The sequence below is a fragment of the Gambusia affinis genome, linkage group LG03 (assembly GCF_019740435.1).
Source record: "Gambusia affinis linkage group LG03, SWU_Gaff_1.0, whole genome shotgun sequence".
Classification (NCBI taxonomy): Eukaryota; Metazoa; Chordata; class Actinopteri; order Cyprinodontiformes; family Poeciliidae; genus Gambusia; species Gambusia affinis.
The window spans coordinates 17,518,450-17,538,898 of NC_057870.1; the positions used below are offsets into that span (position 1 = coordinate 17,518,450).

Consider the following 20,449-nt stretch of genomic DNA (forward strand, 5'->3'; position numbering starts at 1 on the left):
AAGTGTTCAGACAAAAAGCAATTTATTGCATTTAAACAAGAATGATAGCAATCTGTGGTATTGATTCTTACATTTACACATTCACTCAGAAGCAATTCCTACACTATACAGGTCCTTAATAAAATATTCTGCAATATACTCTCTACATTTTACTGAAATCCAGGGGGAGGAGGGGGGAATTAGTTCAACATATTACATTTAAGTCACGTTATCATGCAATGTGTTAGTCAGTGTTTCAGATCAAAGATGACAAAAATGTAACAATTTTAAAGGTTCACAAAGCCACTGTTTGGTATTTACAGTTTATGAAGCATGCATCAAGTTCACAAAACTATTGAGCTAATATTGAGATGTTAGACAGCAAATGGACCCTGTATATCTTTTGCCCAGAGATGGCAATTTCTAGCAAACAAAAAATGATGCTTGAAAGAAAAGTAATATGCACACATCAATGATGACTTTTCTGGTCACATCTACACTGATTAAAAATTAGTTTGTGATATGATAAAGAGAAAGTTCAGCTACACAGTATTAAGTTGGTTTACTACAATATATATATATTTTAGAAAAACTTCACATTTTATTACATAAAAAAAGATTTTAATTAAACTCAAATATATCTGATAAAGTATAACATTTTGTCAGGACAAGGAAAAAAAACAGTTATTTCCATATAAACATTTTTTCTTAAAAAAGGTGCCGTTTAAATTAAATTCTGTAACAATCAACAATGACACTTTAAAGGTAATCCGCCATTTATGCACACTCATATGCAATCTTTTTAATCAGTTTTACAAGCTAAAGAAAAAGTTTGCAAGTGTCAAAAAAACTGGGCTGATTGCCCCTTACCAGTATCTCAACTGTAAAAACATCCTTTAGTAGCGTTTCCATGTCACAGTCATTTTCATTAAAGCTTGTTGGCTGGAGGCACTAAAGTAATTTACAACTGTCAGCCGAAGAGAATCCATTCCGACTTGGAAAAGAAAAAAAGATACAATAGGGAAATCCAGAGATTTTGAGAAGTATTACCCAAAGGATAAACATTCTCTACAGATACTTTAGCAAAGCCTCACCAATGGTGCATTTTTACTAAAGGCAGACTCTTTAAAGGGCAAATATAATTTTGAATCCCAAAAGCCTTGAATTGAAATCTTGACAAGCCTTCCAATTTTTCTAAGCAGATACACACTTTTAAAATGCACTACCTGAAACTGAAAGTCTTTAAAAAAAACAACCTGAAAACATGGAGGCACTTCCATATGTATGACGACAAGGTTTTCATTGATGCCATCTGGAAGCCTGTCGTGTAAACAGAAAAGATCTGCCTTGCAAATAACATTAATAAAAAGGACAGCTATCTGAAATATCCAGACCATATTAGTGAACAGAAAAGTATTGTCTCTTAGTGGCAAACAATTTTTGGCCCAGGATTATTTAACAATTAAACATTTTAAATTTAAGTAAAATGTCTACACAAACCTGAGGGGAAAGATCCAACTGTTCTTGTTGTGGATACGTGAGGGAAGTTTACAGCAAGCCTATCAAGATAAATGCAGGTGTAGTTTGTGAGGGACAGATTGTTTGCTAGGAAAAGAATTGCTTTTGCTGAGATTTTAGGTTTTTTTTTTTTTTTTCTGCATCAATACAAACACCTGCTAATAGCTGCAGATCAAACTAAAACAACACGTTTTCCAAATGTTTTCTCTATACGTCTAACCAGAAAAACTAAACTAAGCATTTTGCCTTGTGTCTGAGCCAAATGAAGGATAGATGATGTAGTTACAGCTGCTGTATGAGTATTTTATCTTTTCCACTTCCTACTTGAAGTGACGTTTGCTGCCAAACAATCTGTGGGGCAACTAATTACAGCCACAATGACAGAGTGGGTGAAGTGACACATGGTGTCCAGATAATAATGTTTTGACCGTAATTTAATTGCAGTGGAGTTACACCCCAACATTTAAAATGTGTAGAAAAAAATTTTGATTTGTATAACTACTTCTTGGATTGCTAAGCATTCTGGTGACGCAGTTATTTGGATAAATAGGAGTGATGACGGTTTTGGGCATCAGACTAACAATGGTGGTCAGAAATCGCATAGATTGAAAGATTTGTCAAAAGCCATCACTGCCGCAAATTACAACAGACTGGGCTCATAGCAGAGATGTAGCTGGTTTGTTAAGTTTCCAAGCTACTGCACTCAAGACAACATTTCTCATGACATTTCTGGCATTATATCAAGTCATCATATTAATATTCAAATTCATGAACTCAAGTGTGAACCTGCAAATTTAGTGCCACTATTGTTTTGAATGGTCACCTGAAATGATATACACGTCTGAGTTAGAATCCAAACTACTATCACTTTCAGTTGCCTTGTGTTCACTGGTTTCCCATTCATACGTTTTTACTTTCAGTTTCTGAAAATACAAATTACACAATTACTCAGAACAAGTCAGAACAGGTTTTGTTCTGACTTGTAGCTGTGGAGCTACAAGTCAGAACAAAACTGAAAAGACATGACTGGAAAAATCTATATTTGAGGTCATGTCCAAACAAATTTTTCCAACTGTTTAAGTTTTGATAAACAAAAGAGTCAAACAACAATTTAGGCCCTCACTATCTACATTGTAGTTTCCCCGACCATAAAAAAAAAAATAGAAAGTGGCTGTATGCATTTAAAAGACAATGTAAAATGTAGTGTAGTTCACATAAAAAAATATTAAAATAAAAAGATTAAAAACTTTCTACATCAACTCTCCAGTAGGATTTATGACTCCATACAGTGCATTTCGGATCAGTTGTAAATTGTATACCTGCAGAACATTTTAAATACTTCTGGGTAAGGCAGTGAAAGGTGAAATGGTGCAAATTCTTGGAAGCATAACAACTTTGAAGACAATTTATGCACTGTACACAGAAAGAATCATTTAATACCCATAATAATCTCAATAATGCTCAGCATAGCTTTAAAAGAAGACACTGGCCTGAAGTTAAATGCGTTCAACAAAATAAACTTCACTGAATATGGAAGACAAAACAAAATTCTCAATAGTAACAGTTTACGCAATAAATGACATAAATTTATAATATTCTAGCTTATTGTAGTGTATTTCTGAAAGGTTCAACCCCCCACACATGTCCAGACCTCATTAGAAAGCACCACTTCTTTATGAGTGCATCTTTCAGAACAGTAATTTTAAAAAAAATTTAAAATCTATAAAAAAATGGAAGCTACTTTAGTACTATTTTTTTTTTCTTGTTAAAGCGACTTGACATTGTCTTTCAGTAACTCATCAGTTGACAGCAGAAAAGACGACAGCTTTGCTTCTGTCAGACTGCCACAGGGCAGCAGTGGCTACAGGGTAGTAGCTTGCCACCATCAGTGTGTGAATGTAGCGTTAGGCGCTTTGGGTTCCTCTGGAGTTGATAAAGCGCTCTACAAGTACATTTAATATTTTAATTAGTTAAATTTTTAGAAATGCATTAAATGTCAAGCGAAATTAAGTCTGTTGCATTGTGTTCAGAATAAACACCAGACTTTAAATGTACACATCGTAGAAACTGTGTATACACGCTTTTTGCCAACTTAGAATTTATATATGCAAATTGTACTCTACACACTGCATTAACCCCACGTTTCTAGTGTTTAATACTTCTATTTTTTCTAGTGCTCTCAGAGAAACTCATTTTTGTTCCCAGTTTTTTTTTTTTTTTAGAGGACTCCGGATTTTGCATAACAACAAAAACTAACCTGCAAATGCAAGATGATTGGCCATCACAGCATCTCGTACAAGTAAGCTTTTAAAATAATTTAACAACTTTCAGGCTTTCCAGGGGGGCATTAACCACCGCATGAGTAGAGACATGACTGCAAATCTGTAGATATCTGTTGACAAAATACATTTTCTCACGTACATTTTAATGCATATCCCACCAAAAAAAAAAAAGAGGAAAAAAAACTTGTATATTTGTTGAATTTTTTTAGTAAAGACACCTTGAACGGCATTAACTCAGTCAAGATGCAAGTTTTGATAACGAAGTGCTGCAGTGAGAGAGGATTCTTCCTTGCATGTAGATATGAGACAATGGTGACAGAAAAGACGAGCGGTTCCCCCAACTAACAGCCAAACTGAGATGATGTCACGGTTTTGCCGATGACAGCAGGTTGGTGAACCAGTTTGCTGCTGATGGTGGTTGTTGTCTCTTTTCTTCGTGTCTTTCTCTATCAGGAAGGAGGAACTGAGTAGAAGCTACAGAAGTGGGTGAACCCAGCGAGGGGGCTGGGCTATTTTCATCTCCCTCGGTGGGAGAGTCTAAAAGCCAGGAGTTCTGGGGCTTGTAGCCTCCAGAACCAACAGCGTGAGGCTCCACAATGGGCCCAGGAGAAGCCAGGTTTCCCCCCAGGGCTACAGAGTGCATCTGTGGGTGGTAACCCTCTCCTGTATTCCCGCTGCTTAAAGAGAGGCCACTGTGTGGTTGGAAGCCCTCAGAGAATCCCTGAGAGTCTGAAGGGAAGACCAAAGACGAGTGGGATGTCTGGATACCTGTGTACGTCACATCAGTGTTGGCTGAATCTACAGAAGACGAGGATGAAACTGAGGAGTCTGGAAACCGCGGTCTGATGGGGCGCTCATCCACCACCTGGTTGTAGTAACGCAACAGCTGAGGCTCATCTGTGTCTACCGGCTCATCTCCAATTCCCTCTCCCTCGTAATCCTCTTCCTCAGGAATGATAACGAGAGTGTCCTTACTAAAATCCCGCTCGGGTTTTTCTATGATGTGCACCATACTGTGGGGAAACGGCTTCACGTCCAAAGGTCCCTGAAAGGCACAAATTAGAGACTACAGGGTCACTTTCACATGGATGGTGGTTGGTCGTTTGTAGATGTGAGTATAGAAGAGTTGGACTGCTTTAAGGTACCTGCGTCCTCGACCAATCACCAGGCAGCTTGGGCTCAGGGATGTCTGGGTAGAAAGCCTTTTTCACCCTGAAACAATTAAACATCTCTTGATACACTGTGTGACATTTACGGTCATAGATTTAACAGAGTAGAACATATTAAGATACTAAGAAATGTAGATTTGCACAGTCAATACATTCTTTTCAAGAACACAAAGAACCATCAAGACATTCTTACCATCTTCTTTTCTTGTAGCAAAAGCAACTAACGGTGGTCAGTAGTAGAGTCACAATTCCCAAAGCAGTCAAAATCTCCAGAATCAGTCCATCCGCTGTTAGGAAAAAACCCCAAAACAAAACACAAAATTGGTCACAAAGAAAAAAGATTTTCTGATGGGGGCACACATTATACATTGACTACATCAAAGCATATTTTCAGAAGAAAAAAACCTTTATATTTATACATATGTTTATCTAATTTGAACATAAATTAGCTGAATTTTATTCGTAATTCACGCACCACATTGCTTCAGCGTGATGGCAGCAGTGCCTCCTGTATCCTCGCCTGCAGATGTGTAAGCCTTCACAGTGAATTTATAGGTGCTGGTATAGAGATCCTTCACAGTGTACGTCCTCACTTCAGGGCTCAGATCGTCTACAAAAATGCCAGGTTGGAAAAGATGCAGAAAAGAAAAGGAAGCAACCAATATGTTATTGAGTGAAATTACCATCTTCACACACCATCTGATTTGTTGAATTAAATGGCAAAAACAACAAGAAAACCGAAATGTTTTCTACATTTTTCCCCCTTTATGAAACACTTTATTGTGGCAGTAAATTGGTAAATTTACCAAGCAGTGTGAAATTGGAGAAGTTATTGACTTTGTACACTTTGTAGCCTAGGAGGAAGCCTCTTCTGCCAGCCAGTGGAATCTCCTCCCAGCTAAGAACAACGTCACAGTCCTGCTGATTGATCTCCAGATTGACAGAAATAGACGGGGCTGCAGAGGTCACAGCAGACAGATGTAAATGAAACAGAACAGTACATAAAATCACCAAAGTAGATTTCATTTTCTGGATATTGCACAATCCTTACGCAGCTCCTGAATATATCCTTGCCAGCGCTGTATTAGCACCGGGGAAACTGATGGGCACTCATAGAGGGAAAAGTTGTACCTCACACCTGGCTGGAATTTAACTGATGACCAAAAACATAAAAATATATACATTCAATATTATACATTGTGCAGCATATTATACAATAAAATCTGAAATATCTTACCCTAAATTTACAGCAGAAAAAAAAAATAAAAATTTAATAATGGCTTTAAAATTTGACTTAGAAGAGTCATTCATAAGTCTGAATACCGATAGAATCTTTAATGGAGACATGAGAGCTTCCAGTGTCCAGTCTGATCCAGTCCACAGCGCAGTCTGATGTGCACACAGCCTCACACCACTCAACCAAATAACTGCACGATCTGTTGTCACTGTGCTGCCAGCTCAAAGGGAAACCACTGCTGGTATAAATCGTCTGAGCCAAAGGAGCAGACTTGTCATCTGAAAATGAGAAGTAAAGCTTTTAGTAAAGCAGTAGACATCTCTTCTCTTCCTGTATGTGGTAATGACCTCATCCCTTGGTTTTCACGGTCCACAAAACACAGGCTTATTAAAACGCACAGGCATGTTTGGCGAAACATCCCACAAACTCGCCCTCTTTCCACACATACCTATTGAACCTAACATTATGCTGGAAGGTTTAGACGTCCCCTTCACATTCTTTGCCTTCACTGATGCAATGGCTTTCTTATCACCAGTGATTGAAGCCCAATGCGTGAGGTTCAACGAATTATTTTTGGGAGATAAGTTATTGGTTTGCTTTTCATTTCCTTCAAGGTTCCAGAGAGTAACTTCGTATCCTGTGAGCACACCGTGGCTCTGCCATTGTGTCAGAGGCTAAAAGAAACAAGAGCAAAATGAAGAAAGATTATTTTCATGTTAAAGTTTGAAAATAAGAAACTTCTTTATGTGAAAGAAGACCAATGTAGAGAGTTTGGGTAATGCTTGTTACCTAGATGTAAATATTCTATATATTCTAACAAGAAAAAAGAAAGATTTTGGAGAAAAGGAGATCACCTTCCACATAACCCGCACAGAGTTGTCTCTGTTCACCCACATCCACACATCGGGGGCTTCAGGAGCTAAATACAGAAGGAAAAAAGAGGTAAATAATTACACTAAACTTTAAATTTGAAAAACAAATGAATGGAACAGAACCCTGTAATAATAACAATAATGGTCTTTATGTCTTTATAAAGACCCTTAAATAAATACAGAAACTACAATCAAATCACTGTGCCTTTCCTTACGATAACATTCATTCGCAAACACTGAAGAAAATTAAAACTCTTACCATATGATTTGGTTGTGAAGTTAAATTCTTTGCTCCAGTTGCCCCACTTTAAAAAGTGATTCAGGGATCCACAGCGAACTCGAACACTGTATTTGGTGTTAGGGTGGAGGTGAGGCAGGAAAACAGAACGGACACCCACACCTGAGAAATTTCTAAGCTATAGGAAATACAAAAAAAAAAATATAAGATTATCAAAACTATATTTTATTACTCAAGAAAATTAATTTTAATGACGTTTTCTTTTTAGGAACTCAACCATCTTGCACTCAAGTGCACCAAGACAACATTAAAACCATAAATATTTTTGCAATGAGCATTTCAGTGGAAAATCAATAGTTCAAATCGTAGTGATGCTTTGGCAGGAAAACATTAAATACTTCCAATTGTTTTAAACGATTAAGAGATAAAAGTAATGTTGGGCATCCAAATCCACTTTATGAGTGATGAGTATTTATTCAGATTTCAGTGGACACAGACTCCATGCTAGATGACTGGCATCAGATCATCTATGGTTTGGGGAGGAAGGAAAGAATAAGTCAAGTGAAGTCAAGTATATTTCTACAGGGCATTTCAAAGTGCTTTCATCATAATATTATCACAAAGTCACCAAATGTGGTGTCATACCGATGGCATCAAGCTGTTTGTGCTATAAGATTTAATAATTATTTATTTAATTATTATTTAATAAAGATCTGTTGTTTGAGAATTTCTAATGCACTACATGGGGTTTCCCTCCCACGTTTTTTATTGCAATAACTGTGGTCCCTGATAAAGACTGAATATACGCAAAATATTTTCCCACAATAATGAAGCTAGTAGGATAACATTTTGATTTAAAAGTTTTAAAATATGTAGAGGTTTCCCCAGTAAAGGGACTTTCAGTTTTGTCCTGGTGCCTTACTCAGAAGAAAATAAATAAATGAAGAACAAAATTATTGATGCAACTAAATGTAATTTAAAATTTAATAGAGGAAATCTGGACATATTTAAGGATTTAAACCCTAAAAAAAATTCTATTTTCAAATTATGGATTTAAAATAAAAAACTTTTAGAAATAACTTACCAATATATTGCGGCTGGCTAGTTGTACCTGGCAGACAAGAGCCAGGGTGGAATAGCTACTGTATGGCCACTGCCAATGCACAGTGGCATTCCAGGCCTGGGCAGCGTCAGCCAGCTTATCTGGTGCTACTGGCACCACTGTGGGCAACAGTGAAACAATACATCAGCTGATGAGTAGCAAAGGTTTTTTATGAAAAATACAGATTCTGTGTCTTCACCGATCTTATTGCGGGAACTAGATCAACGGAAGTGTAAACCAGACGCACTGGTGAAGAGTAAGGTCGAGTCACTTACCTCTGTGAAGAAGTTCAGCTGAGTAAGTCAGACTGTACTGGCCAAGGGGATTAACAGCCACCAGAGTCCAGTTACCGTCCCACTGAGGCAGCACACACGTCCTGTCAGGACAGACCCTACAGAGATAATGATCACACAAATTTCCTATAAGTTTTTTTTAAAAATCCATTAGCTCACCAGACTTTTAGAAATCTTGTGTAAGATTCATAAAACAGTTTCTTTGGGATTTAGTTTTTTGGCATCTAAACCAACTTCTACATCATTTCAAAATTCATAACACTTAAATTTATGAGACCTGGGCGAGATTCTTATTTTAGTTTGTCTGCAAATATTCATTAACAAAATAGCAGACAGAATGCTTTGTTTACACAGCTAAACCAAATGTGGTTTAAGATCCAGAAATTCCAGTTTAAAACTCTGATCTGAGCCATGGTCCAAAAATGTAATGAAATAATCTTTGTGTTTTTTGTTTTTTTTTGTTTGTTTTGTTTTTTAAAGAACTGTGCATTTATCTACAGGTTCTCCATAAGCAGTGGTAGATCAAAAATAAAAGGACATTTTGGCCAGCTTTCAAAAGATTTCTGCAAAATGCCTGGATGAGAGCCAACCCACCATTAGGCAGACATGGGGTAGTAAGTTGTTACTTAGCCTAAGTGCTTTATAGTTTTTAATCTCCCTTTTCTGTTGTTTCTTTCTAGAGAAAAATATTTTTTGGAGAATATTCAACTATTAACAGCTCAGAATTATTATCTCAGATGGTAAGCGACAGAAAAAACAAAACGCTGCCTGGAAATCATCATTAATGACTTACTGACATATTGATGTATCAATCAGTCAGCATTAATGCCTGATGCTAGAACCTAAATTGTTTTGCTCTTTAAGCTCTTTACAGAAAATACGACAGATGGTTTCTGTAATGTTTATTATTGTCACTTTTCTTGCCCCTGTGGAAGAATAAGGGAGACGACACAGGAGCTAAGTTGAATCCTCTCATTCACTCAACTTCATCTTAGAACAACAGTGAAAAAAAAGGTCCAAACACAAACATCCATAAGCAGAACCCTCTAGTGGTCCACCACGCCCTCAAAATGAAGGCTACATATTGTGACACAATAATAAATCTTCTCATATCCAACAGAACTGGATGATTAATATAATTTCCCCATTTGACATTAGACTTTATTGTTCTATACATTCCAGACAAATGCTGATTTTCCATCTTGATATTTTTAATCCACCTTTGCAAACACTCATTCTAAGAAAATAAAAATTCCTTCATCCAAGTACAATTATAACCATTACTCTATAAAGGGGTTAATATCTCATCTTTCAGATTGTTTTGCAGATTATGATGGATTGCGAGATTCACATGTTTATGTAATTTAAGCATAGGCTGCTTTATAAAGGCTGAAGCAATGCTCTCCAAATTATTCTGGCCACGTTATGCAGGAATTATGTGGAATTTTGCCACTGGTTAAGTTTCCATTTGGTAAATGGTGAAAGCTTCATCCTCTAAGTGTGTGCAGCTGTGCTACACAGTAGTTTATGGCCAAGTGGAAATCTTTTTGCAAGTATTTACTTTGCTACGTACCTCTTATTTATGGAGTAGCTGGTTTTTCTCTTGCCATACAGGTTGGTGGCTCGTCCTGTATCCCAGTAACACACAGCTGAGGTCAAGTCATAAGTTAGGCACTCAAAGTTGGTGGGTTGAGGTGGATCTGGAAATGGGGATAGCATTAAAAATGGAGATGCTGTATTACAACTATCATAAGCATTATTATTATGCAAGCATCATTAGGACCACGGTAAAGGTTTCTTATTAAAACAAAATCAAACACACATATGAAATCTCCATAAATACTGGGGGATCTATTAAAAGGTGCATAAAAGGAAATCCATGAAATCAATTGTTTTTGTTGGAGTGACACACTCACATTAAAAACTATATTTAGAGTTTTTAGGAACTGACAAGATGACGGGAACAACTCCATCTCCACCCAGCCGACGGTGACATCGCTGCGCTCTTCTGGAGCGTCGCACCAGAACCATGGGAGGTTAAAACCAAACCAGGAAATTGACGTTTTTGATCCCGTCTACTCAAAGAGCTTTACCCACTCTCAGCTTCACAGTTGCTCTATGTTTTAATGCCAGTCAATTACATAACCAACAAGCATTACCATGGCTAGATGGTAGAAAACATATCTCTGTCTATTGTTTATGCCATGTACTGTACATATTGCACGTTCTGCTTTTTCCATTTTTTAGAGTAGATAAGAGAAATGGTCCTATGTCTCATGTCATATTTATATATTCAGTCCAAGAAAATAGGATTTCTCACCACTGAGTAAATCAAATTAAAGTTTAGGCTGTTTTTAATTTTTAAGTGTGAGATTATGCCCTTGTAGAAAACGATTAATTTTTAGGACTCTTTACAAGTTGTGTCATTGAGTGTGAACAGCTACGTACCCCACAACTTACCGCCAAACACAGGTTTAACACACTGTAGCATAAATTTAAGATCCACTTCCCATCATGCTCAAAGCTTCCAAATGATTCCATTTTCCAACTATTCATGCAATAAGTTAAATGATTCATCAACCATTCACCCACACAACTTACATCCAACAAAGATGACTGATCCTGCCAGTTTGTCCCTTAAACGACACAAAACATTCGTTCCAGTTGTTCCAGATAAGTTCTGGTAAACAGCGGTGGCGGCATAACTTCGTCGACTCAAACGTTTCACGTTCATTTCTATCGAGCCGTAGAGAAGGTCTCTAAACTCCTTTCCCTCCTCCACAATACAACAGAAAGTTGTGTTGCCCCCTACAGGCACGACTTTGTCTTGAGGATACACCTGATGATCACTGTTGCTCGGGAGATCCCTTCCTGCACAGCAGAAGAGATGAAGAAATGACAAGAACGGATCAGGACAAAAGACAGGATTGAGTTGTTGCCAAATTTATGGTAAAACTAAACAACCAGGTAAGAAAGCAGTCTAAAGGTTCTCCAATGAGAAATTATATTTGAGAAAATTACATTTTCAACTGACCTTTCAGGATCTGAGGTTCACTCCATTCACTCTTTGTCATTCCATCTCTTGAGCAGATTTTGACTGATAAGGATGTGCACTCCAGAGGTTCAACAGAAGTCCAGGTCCATTGGTGCCGACCACCATCCTGGTTCACTACTGCTGGGACTGTGTTCTACCAAAAACACAGAGAAAGCAGAGTGAAAAAGACGACATCCTGGAAATGGTGTGTGATTCCAGGCAAATGTTGCAGCTCAAGCAGAAATTTAAGCAAACATTTAAATATTGCTCATGTATTCTAAAAAAAATTCCATTTAAAGATTTCCTATTTTTCTAAACTGAAAATTTCAGGATATTTTCCTGTAGTTTGTACACAAGTTGTGACATTTAGACACAAATATAATTAAACGCTTAGATTTTATACTCAACAATGACAAAGTTAGGTTCCAATTCATCAAGGAAATAAAAATAAGTTCTGTGCATTTTATTTAGCTTTTATTTTTGTCAAGTTCATTTACATCTAGACTTCTTGAATAGAAGTCTACATATAATCTATTATGTTTAAGTTTTAAAAATAGGTCTTGGTTCATGAATTTGAAGAAAATAAATATCCTTACATAAAAGACAGTTTCGTTGAATTCGGTTCTCAAAATGATAACGTCAAAGGTTGTGGCCTCTCCTCCAAACCAGAAAATAGTTAGTTGTTGAGTGAAAAAGTTGGCTGAAAGGCTCACTTGCTGGGGAACAGTTAGGACTAGGAAAGACAATAAAACAAAACATAATTAAAACAAGAATTTCCTGTTTTTTTCTGAAGAAAGACACATTAACAACAACTTAGAAGCTCTAAATAGAAACTTGCACTTACCAATTTTAGCTTGAGCGTTTAGAGCCGAGATGCCAAGCAGAACAAAGGCGACCCAGACAAGGCCACAGTTAGGCTTTGAGGTGGGGATGTTGAGTAAGCGCGACATAATTGTTCACCGTCTGTTGATGTTGATGTGATGTCCTCTGCACTATGGTGACAACAAGCTAAACATCCTCAGAGGGAAGGGAGAGACGGAGGCGATCTGTAGGAGAGGAAAACAGCAGATGATAATGCAACCCTGAGATAATGAAAAGGTTACCCAAAGAGTGCATAATTATGAAGAGATGGTGAGAAAGTTGGGGGTTTTTTAATCTGAAAAAAGTGCCACGTTGTTTTTGATTACAGCCAAGAGATGTGGGCTCTATTTGCAAACAGGTTGTTTTTACTCGGGGCGTCTAAGTAAAGGAGCAAAATACAAATGAACGCCAGACTTATCAGATCTTCATTTGCTAAGAATTTTAATACCGTGTGACCGTTTCTTTTCACTCCATAGATTTGCATTTCTGTGCATCGGCGTATTGCAGAAAAAAAAAAAAAAAAAAACTCTAGTTTTCCTTTTGCAAACAGGAAAAACATGAATAGTGTAAAAAAAATAAAAAAGTAAAGATAAATAAATACTTTTGCCAGGCACTGTTGAAGTCGTCATCATTTAAAACGTAAAGTGGTGGAAGAGGCAGAGTTAATAGTTTTAACATGCAAAAGCAGTACTTAGATAACCTGATTAAAAAGAATGTATATATATTATATATCTATATAAATAGAAAAAGCATCACTTCTGTTCCTAAGAAATGTTCTTGCACATACAGGTTACACAGGTTTGTTCCCTCTTAGGTTTAATTTAGGGAGTAGGCTGCAGTCTATTCAACCGCTTTCCATTCCCTGCAAAGCTCCATCTGGATGCATGCCAAACCCCCACGCTGGTCTGCCAGGAAAGGCTTTAAATCAGACATGAAAAAAAAAAAAAAAGAAAAGAAAAAAAACACCCCGAATGTTGACGGAGAAAATGATGAAACACACAAGCCTAAGAATACCATTTAAAATGTTTAAATGTTTCAAAAATTCCTCTTTTTTTAATAGAAAACAATGAAAGGAGTTGTTAAAAACAAAATTTGTTGTTTAAAGGGAGTGCTGCAATGCATGAATGCATGAAGGCTATTGGACTTCCTTTCTTTGTCCATGTAGTCTTTTGACCGATGGGAAGCTATTGACTTTGTTGAGACCTTTGCACTTGAGGTTTACGGAAAAAATCACCTGCAAAGCCAACCTCATCCAGTAAGTTCCCTCTTTATCCGGTCAACATGTGAGAAGCTTCAGGGACATCCTTACAGCCATGAACGCCTCTAAAGGAAAATCTGAGCTCATGTCTGTCGTGAGAGCGGCGCTTCATGAACCTCTTTTGCTTCATGAATGTTTCATTCCGAGCACAAACGCTGATAAAAGTCTTTGTTCTCAAACTTTTCTGCAATTCTTTGGGGTCTGAGAATGACTTGGATTAGTTTTATTTTTACAAAGATGAACAGCAGATTCTTTGATAGATGTAGCCATTTTCAATCCAACCGAATTAATTGAATGCATCTCCATTATGCCCCCCTAACCATTATCTGATTCTTAATCAAAGTCAAATAGAAATTCAAAACTACAAAGTATTTGCCAGATTCCTGTTCTGTGAAGGACAGGTGATATTTATTTTTATATTATTTCTCCTTGTTTAGATCACTGTAATGTACTTTTTAGAAAACCATTCCTTATTGCTCCACATGGTAAAAAAAAAAATATGCAGCAAGACTCCTGACTGGACCCAACAGACAAACACACGTCTCCTATAATGTCACTATTCTGGTAGAGGATTATTTTTAGGTTTCATCTTAAAGCCATCTTGTGATTACGTCCGACTTGCTAAAGATTTAATTATCCTCCCCCCCCCAACCTCAAACAGTATTTCAATCCAGGACTGGCCTGTGTTTGGCTCAATTCGTCAATCAACTAAAATAAGCATCATCACAGAATGATGCTGCCACCACCATGCTTTAAATGTCATTTCACCAGAGACTACCTAATTGTGGGATTTACTTCCCTTCCCAATGCTCTCTATTGACAGAGTTGTTCTTTAAAACAGAAGCTGAGAACTTTGTAAATCAAATTTTAATTAATAAACATTTAAATAACATTTGAATTTTTAAAATTGTAAAATTCTTTTAATTATATTAAACTTTCATAAATTTATTTTATGTTGTCTTTTTAAATATTTTTTTTATTGAATTGTTTATGTTTTGAAGTGCTTTTCATATGTAAACAATAATAAACCTAACCTACAATAAAACGAAGAGCAGATCAGTCCCCCACATCTTTAAAATGCTTTCACTTATTTTTTTAAAATCTACAATGTTTCAAGATAAATCTTATATTATTTTACCAGAAACTCTTCCGCATAGTTTGCCTGCATGCTCTTGAGAATGAGCAAACCTTTGCGCCAACGACAAATCAGTTGTCCTTAGTGACACAAATTGATTACATTTGGCACTAACAAAACACTTGCAATCACAAACAACTTTTGGCAACAGAACAATCATGAAGTCTCATTAGAAGTTGGAGGGAATGCAATAGTGTTATGATGCATAATTCACAACACAACCAATGATCCCAGCTGTACAGCATCTCTTTAGTTTGTGTTTTATTTTGGCTCACTGAGCATCATGACCGACCTCAACAATGTAGCCAAAACAGAAAATCTTCTGAAAAGCTTCCATCTGAAGGCCTTGGTGCACATCTGTGATCACACTGAGGAAGCAGCATCAGTCATGGCCTAGAGGGAACGCACGCTCTGGGATTTCACTCTGGTAAACTGAGAGCTTGCAATACGAGAAAGCACTGAAACTGTGCTGGTAACACAATCTGCAGGGAGGCATGTTGTAAACCAGGACTTAGGAGCTTGAAATAAAATTGAAAACAGGCATGTAAAGCCATCATTCTCCTCACAGCACCTCCCAGATGATTTCCAAGGGAAACCCACCTTCTAGCACCAACAGAAAAGCTGCCCATTAACCTTTAACCCCGTCTTCCTTAGGCTAGGCCAGAACCTACAGAGATGAATGCGCAGAAAACGAAAAAAAGATTTGCTAATTAATTCATGTGTAATACAATCACCAGATACTTTTAGGTACATCAACAAAATAGTTTGTAACCACAAACAGCCAATTAGTCAATCACATGACAATTATTTATGATTGCTGGCGCCAAATGGGCACCAGCAATCATTCGTCTGGGTATTTTTGAAACTGCTGATCTGTTGGGATTTTCTAAAACAACCACCTCTTCAGTTTACAGAAAATTGACGACGAGAACGGCCAAACCGGTTTGAAAGATAGTTAGCTCAAATATCCTCTTAATCCAACCAATCTATGCAGATTATCATCTCTGAACACAGAACAGCAACATGCACACAAAAACTGCACAAGAGATGATTGGGAAAATGTTGCCTGTGCCAGGAGTATGGGTATCTGCAGCAGCATTCAGATGGTCAGATCAGAATTAGGTGGAATCACCATGAAAACAAAAATCTGTGTTGTGTTGTGAGGCCATACTGTCAGGGATATTTTATTTTCTTGCACAGTTTGGGGCCCCTTAAGGCAGACCGAGTGCAACTACAACATCTCAGCCACTTGAGCATTGTTGCTGGCAATGTACTTCTTTTTATGACCACAATGGATCCATCTTGTGACGGATGCTTCCAGAAGGATAATTCAAAGCACAAACCACCTAAGACTTGAACTCAACAGTAAGTTTGCTGTGCTGCAGAGTCCCCAGTCACCTGATCGTAATCCAATAAAGCACCCTGAGGATTTATTGAAACATGAGAATCTCATCACTGATCTGTGACCAGTAAATCTGTTGGAGTTGACTGATGTCATCAGATCTCTGCAGGATGATTCCAACACCTTCATGGCTCTGTGCCAAAGAACTGAGGCCGTTCTGAGGGCAAAATCAGGTCCAACATAGAGCTATCAAGGTACCCTTAAAATTTAAACCGTCTTTGCCTTTTACGCTTCTGCACAGTAATTTGAGAACACAAAAAGTTCATCCAAACTGAACTACTAGATGTCTTCTGTTACAGAAACGTGGAGCCCACGTGAGTCATCTGAATTCCGACCATGTTCTTTTCTTTGGTTTAAACGCTGCTTGCTACTTAGTCTCAGCACAAAGAGTCCTCTAAAGTCCTGAAAGTAGAGCGTTTCCCAGTATTGAAAGATACATTTCATATCATGGATGGAGGGACAGGAATACAGTTTTCGACAACAGCTCTGTTTCCCGCACCTCGCTGCAAAGCGAAAGCTACATTGTCTCAGCTTGCCCAGTGCAGCAGCTGATATAATGATAAAAATGATCATTTTAATAAATTATAAATGTTTAGTGTTTGCAGGAGACAAAGCAAAATGTTAGATTACATTTGATCAGGAGTGAACAAGTATTTGAAAAACAGAGTTTCTCTCAGAGTAAACAATCAATGGATATTTAACAAGTTAAAAATATTAAGATGAAAAACCGCAGCCCAGTTTGAAATATAATTTCTTTCAGGAAGGAGTATGATCTAAAATTGAAACCTGTAAATTTTGAGAGACAACAAAAACATCTAGAAGCAGAAGCTGCATAAAGAGGACCAAAAAGAAATGGTGCATGCCAGCTCCATCAGTTAGAAGCTCTAAGGAACAAACAGATTGTGCTCGGCAGCACAACACAATCGTCTGTGGGAACGGCCCACGGACATATTTGTTTGTATGGTTCTTTGTTTTCTTTTTATTGGCAGTTTGGTTTTCTCCTCAGACAAGCTGTGGCAGGCCTCAAACATTTCTGCACAACGTAAAAGACGACCAAGCCCGTTACAGTAACAGCACAACCTGAACACTCCTCCCACAGGCAGAGCCTGTTTTTCTCAAGTCTGGACAAATACATCGTTAATATTGTCTTCTTCAGTACTTGTGAGGTATTTAATTGGTTCATTGCTGGATGACAGAACAGAACCCCCCAATCTATGATTGCAGCAGTGATAAATTCAGTCTTATCCTTGTTAAAGGACAAAGTCAGTAGAATTCATTTCTCAATGAAAAAATGCTGTGGGTAGCAAAGATATGGCACAGAGGCTACACAAATAAAATGGAGGAAAAAGTACTTCTGCAGTCTAACATTTCCAATTTTATTGACCTAAATTAAAAAACATTCAGCCTGGAGATCCGAGTACAAAACCTGGTAGGTAAAAAAGCTTTAAGCATTTTTCTTTGTTTATGTGTTATTTGAAATTAAATTTAAAAAGAAAATGAATAAAAAAACAATGTTAGAATTAGAAAAAAAAATATCTGAAAACCCTGATGAGTGCATCTTTACTTTTGGATTAATGAAATGATCACTTGCTGTTTTTAGGATGACATTTCCTTTAGACAGCTCATAAAATTTAACACTGTAAAGCTTTACTGTAATTCTCTCTACATCTCCCTGTGTGTGTGTGTGTGTGTGTGTGTGTGTGTGCGTGTGTGTGTGTGTGTGTGTGTGTTGACTTCGAGGCAGATTGAAAACTCGTCTCCTAGTCGTGCATCTCGTCTGTTGCTGCATGAGGTCTACGACAGGCTCCGATTCCAACAAACCCTGAACTCCTGTAACAATGTTTTCCCCCTAAATGATTTTCCAGCAGCTAAATGTGTGTCACGTTACTTTCCAGGGATGAATTAACTACAGATCCATTTAAAAACAACCCAACCAGGTGTTTGTGATCTAAAAGCTGAGGCAGGAGACACTGAAGAGTCTCATTGCAGCAGTTATTTATGAAGCTGAACAGAACAGCTAACCAGATTATCTTAATGGGATTTCTTCATTTCAACATACTTGGCAACAGAAAATCTTTTTATTTTAATTCAGCTTTATGCTTCTGAGTTATTCCACACTTTGTTTAATATCTAGATATTTGTGGAAGTTCCACCTCACCCTAAAAAAAACAACATGTCTTTCTGCAGAAATTCAGAGGCAAGGCTCAGCATAAACAGAGCTGTTTGCAAAGAGTCTTTCTGCAAATCTGGGCCCAAACCAAAAAAACACCCCACAGGCCCCACACACAGTCACACTTGTGTTTTAGTATGTCTGCATCCTAAAAATGGTACCAACATGAAATACTTCAGAACCCACAATACATATGCTACATGTAGCCTTCAACTCCAGAGGGATGAAAAAAGAGGGAAGTGGTAAAGAGTAAAAAAAAAAAAAAAAGAAGCAGATTCTGGGAAGTCTCATCAAGAAACTGATAGCTCCACACAAATCAATAACTCTCCATTGGTTAACAGTTCCTGTTCCCGCAGCAATAACATATATGACCACAAAATACTGAAACCACAGAGATAATATTATTTAAAAACCAAACAAAATCTCAGTGTCTGGATTAATCCGATTTAGAAAGATCAGAATACTTTAAAAACAAAATAAAAAGAAAGAAAGCAGCTCTGTAACCCCTGACATTACCCATCTGTAAAATATAGTTCAGATGTATTTCTACATAAGAAAAACCTTTTTAAAATCAAAAGTGCAGGACGGACCAAGAATGGGATGCAATTTATTAAGTAACATCAGCAAAAGTTGGTAACCTTGAATTAAATCACTGTAAAAAAGGGCAAACACTCTTCAGAAATTGACAGAGAACACAAATATGAAAATACAGTTTCAGGTTTATGCAAAAGTAAATATTTGCAATGAGTGCAATTACTTCAAACCCACACAGTGAGCTCAGCTGTTCAGCTATCAACTAAACCACATTATGTTTTCAATGTCACTTGAAATTTTACGTAAATTTTAAGTAAAATTTTGAGTAACAAGCTGTAACTACCACATTAGTGCTTAATTTAAGGCTCAGAAAGACTTAATAAGCTCCTGATTAATATCTAGCTTACTTATTAATCAGTCTGTTGCACAAATAGAAATCCAAGAGAATTAACAAGGACAAAAGTTAATATTGCGAAAGAATAAAATGACTAAACTGATTGTACTTCAGCCACTGTTTACTCTGACTGGCAAGATGGGTGGCCCTCCTTTAGCTTCCACTCCACAGCTGCCTGTCTTTTATGGATGGGAATATTGAACTGTCAAATATTGATATTCATTTATATATTTCATTTACCATTAGAAACTAGGGCTGGACGACACGGTTTAATACTTATGATATAAGCATTTTATATCAGTAATATTTGTTTTTGCTTCAAGTATCTGAAATACTACCAAACTCATGGCATGACTTTTCCTATCCATATCACCGTTTTCTATTTTTAAGCATCTCTGAGGCATAAAGGCTGTTGTGGAAGTTACTCAACAGGTTGTTGTTAGGCAACCAAAGAGTAAGTGAGTTAGTAGATGATACTCACCTTGCTTATATTAGCTCTCTGTGACAGTTTGAGCACCTAAAGCCTTTCCTCTGCCTACATTTCCTAGAATGCCGTTTGGTTCTGGATTGGAGTTCAGTGAATATTCTATTAGATGCAGAACATCATGATAATATATATATATATATATTTTTTTTTTTTTTTTTTGGCCAGCCTTATCAAAACCACTCATTTCATTAACAATCACAATCTCTTATTTTCTTCAGCCAAACACAGAAAAGCTTCAAATCAGTTCTCCACCTTCACTCAGGAACTATCATCAGGAACTCTATCATCACACCGTCATACAAGAACCACTACAACCAAATAAGCGCACAGTGACGCTAGTGTACTATAAGAGAAAGAATATAACACAGACTGAAAGTCACTGCTACTTAAGCTTGACCCTATAAAGAAGAGAGAAGAAGGCAGGAAGCTGTTTTTTCACTCAGAGAATCAGTGAAAAACAGGGAGAGCGTCCATGTGAAATGCC

The 20,449-nt window shown here is 37.2% G+C and overlaps 1 protein-coding gene across 2 annotated transcripts in view; it reads right to left on the minus strand.

Annotated features, from left to right (window-relative positions):
• Window positions 1-20,449, minus strand: part of lifra (LIF receptor subunit alpha a) — a 25,773-nt gene continuing 5,324 nt past the window's right edge. For both annotated transcript variants that reach the window (XM_044110203.1, XM_044110193.1), the window contains exons 2-18: window positions 12,569-12,770; window positions 12,321-12,457; window positions 11,725-11,878; window positions 11,292-11,561; window positions 10,264-10,390; window positions 8,673-8,788; window positions 8,380-8,516; window positions 7,317-7,473; window positions 7,040-7,104; window positions 6,634-6,859; window positions 6,272-6,463; window positions 6,000-6,101; window positions 5,755-5,904; window positions 5,424-5,558; window positions 5,142-5,235; window positions 4,925-4,991; window positions 1-4,824 (exon numbers count right to left, since the gene is read on the minus strand). In XM_044110203.1, the coding sequence (XP_043966138.1) occupies window positions 4,144-4,824; window positions 4,925-4,991; window positions 5,142-5,235; window positions 5,424-5,558; window positions 5,755-5,904; window positions 6,000-6,101; window positions 6,272-6,463; window positions 6,634-6,859; window positions 7,040-7,104; window positions 7,317-7,473; window positions 8,380-8,516; window positions 8,673-8,788; window positions 10,264-10,390; window positions 11,292-11,561; window positions 11,725-11,878; window positions 12,321-12,457; window positions 12,569-12,674 (2,916 nt within the window). In that variant the 5' untranslated portion in view covers window positions 12,675-12,770 and the 3' untranslated portion in view covers window positions 1-4,143. The remainder of the gene's footprint in view (window positions 4,825-4,924; window positions 4,992-5,141; window positions 5,236-5,423; window positions 5,559-5,754; window positions 5,905-5,999; window positions 6,102-6,271; window positions 6,464-6,633; window positions 6,860-7,039; window positions 7,105-7,316; window positions 7,474-8,379; window positions 8,517-8,672; window positions 8,789-10,263; window positions 10,391-11,291; window positions 11,562-11,724; window positions 11,879-12,320; window positions 12,458-12,568; window positions 12,771-20,449) is intronic.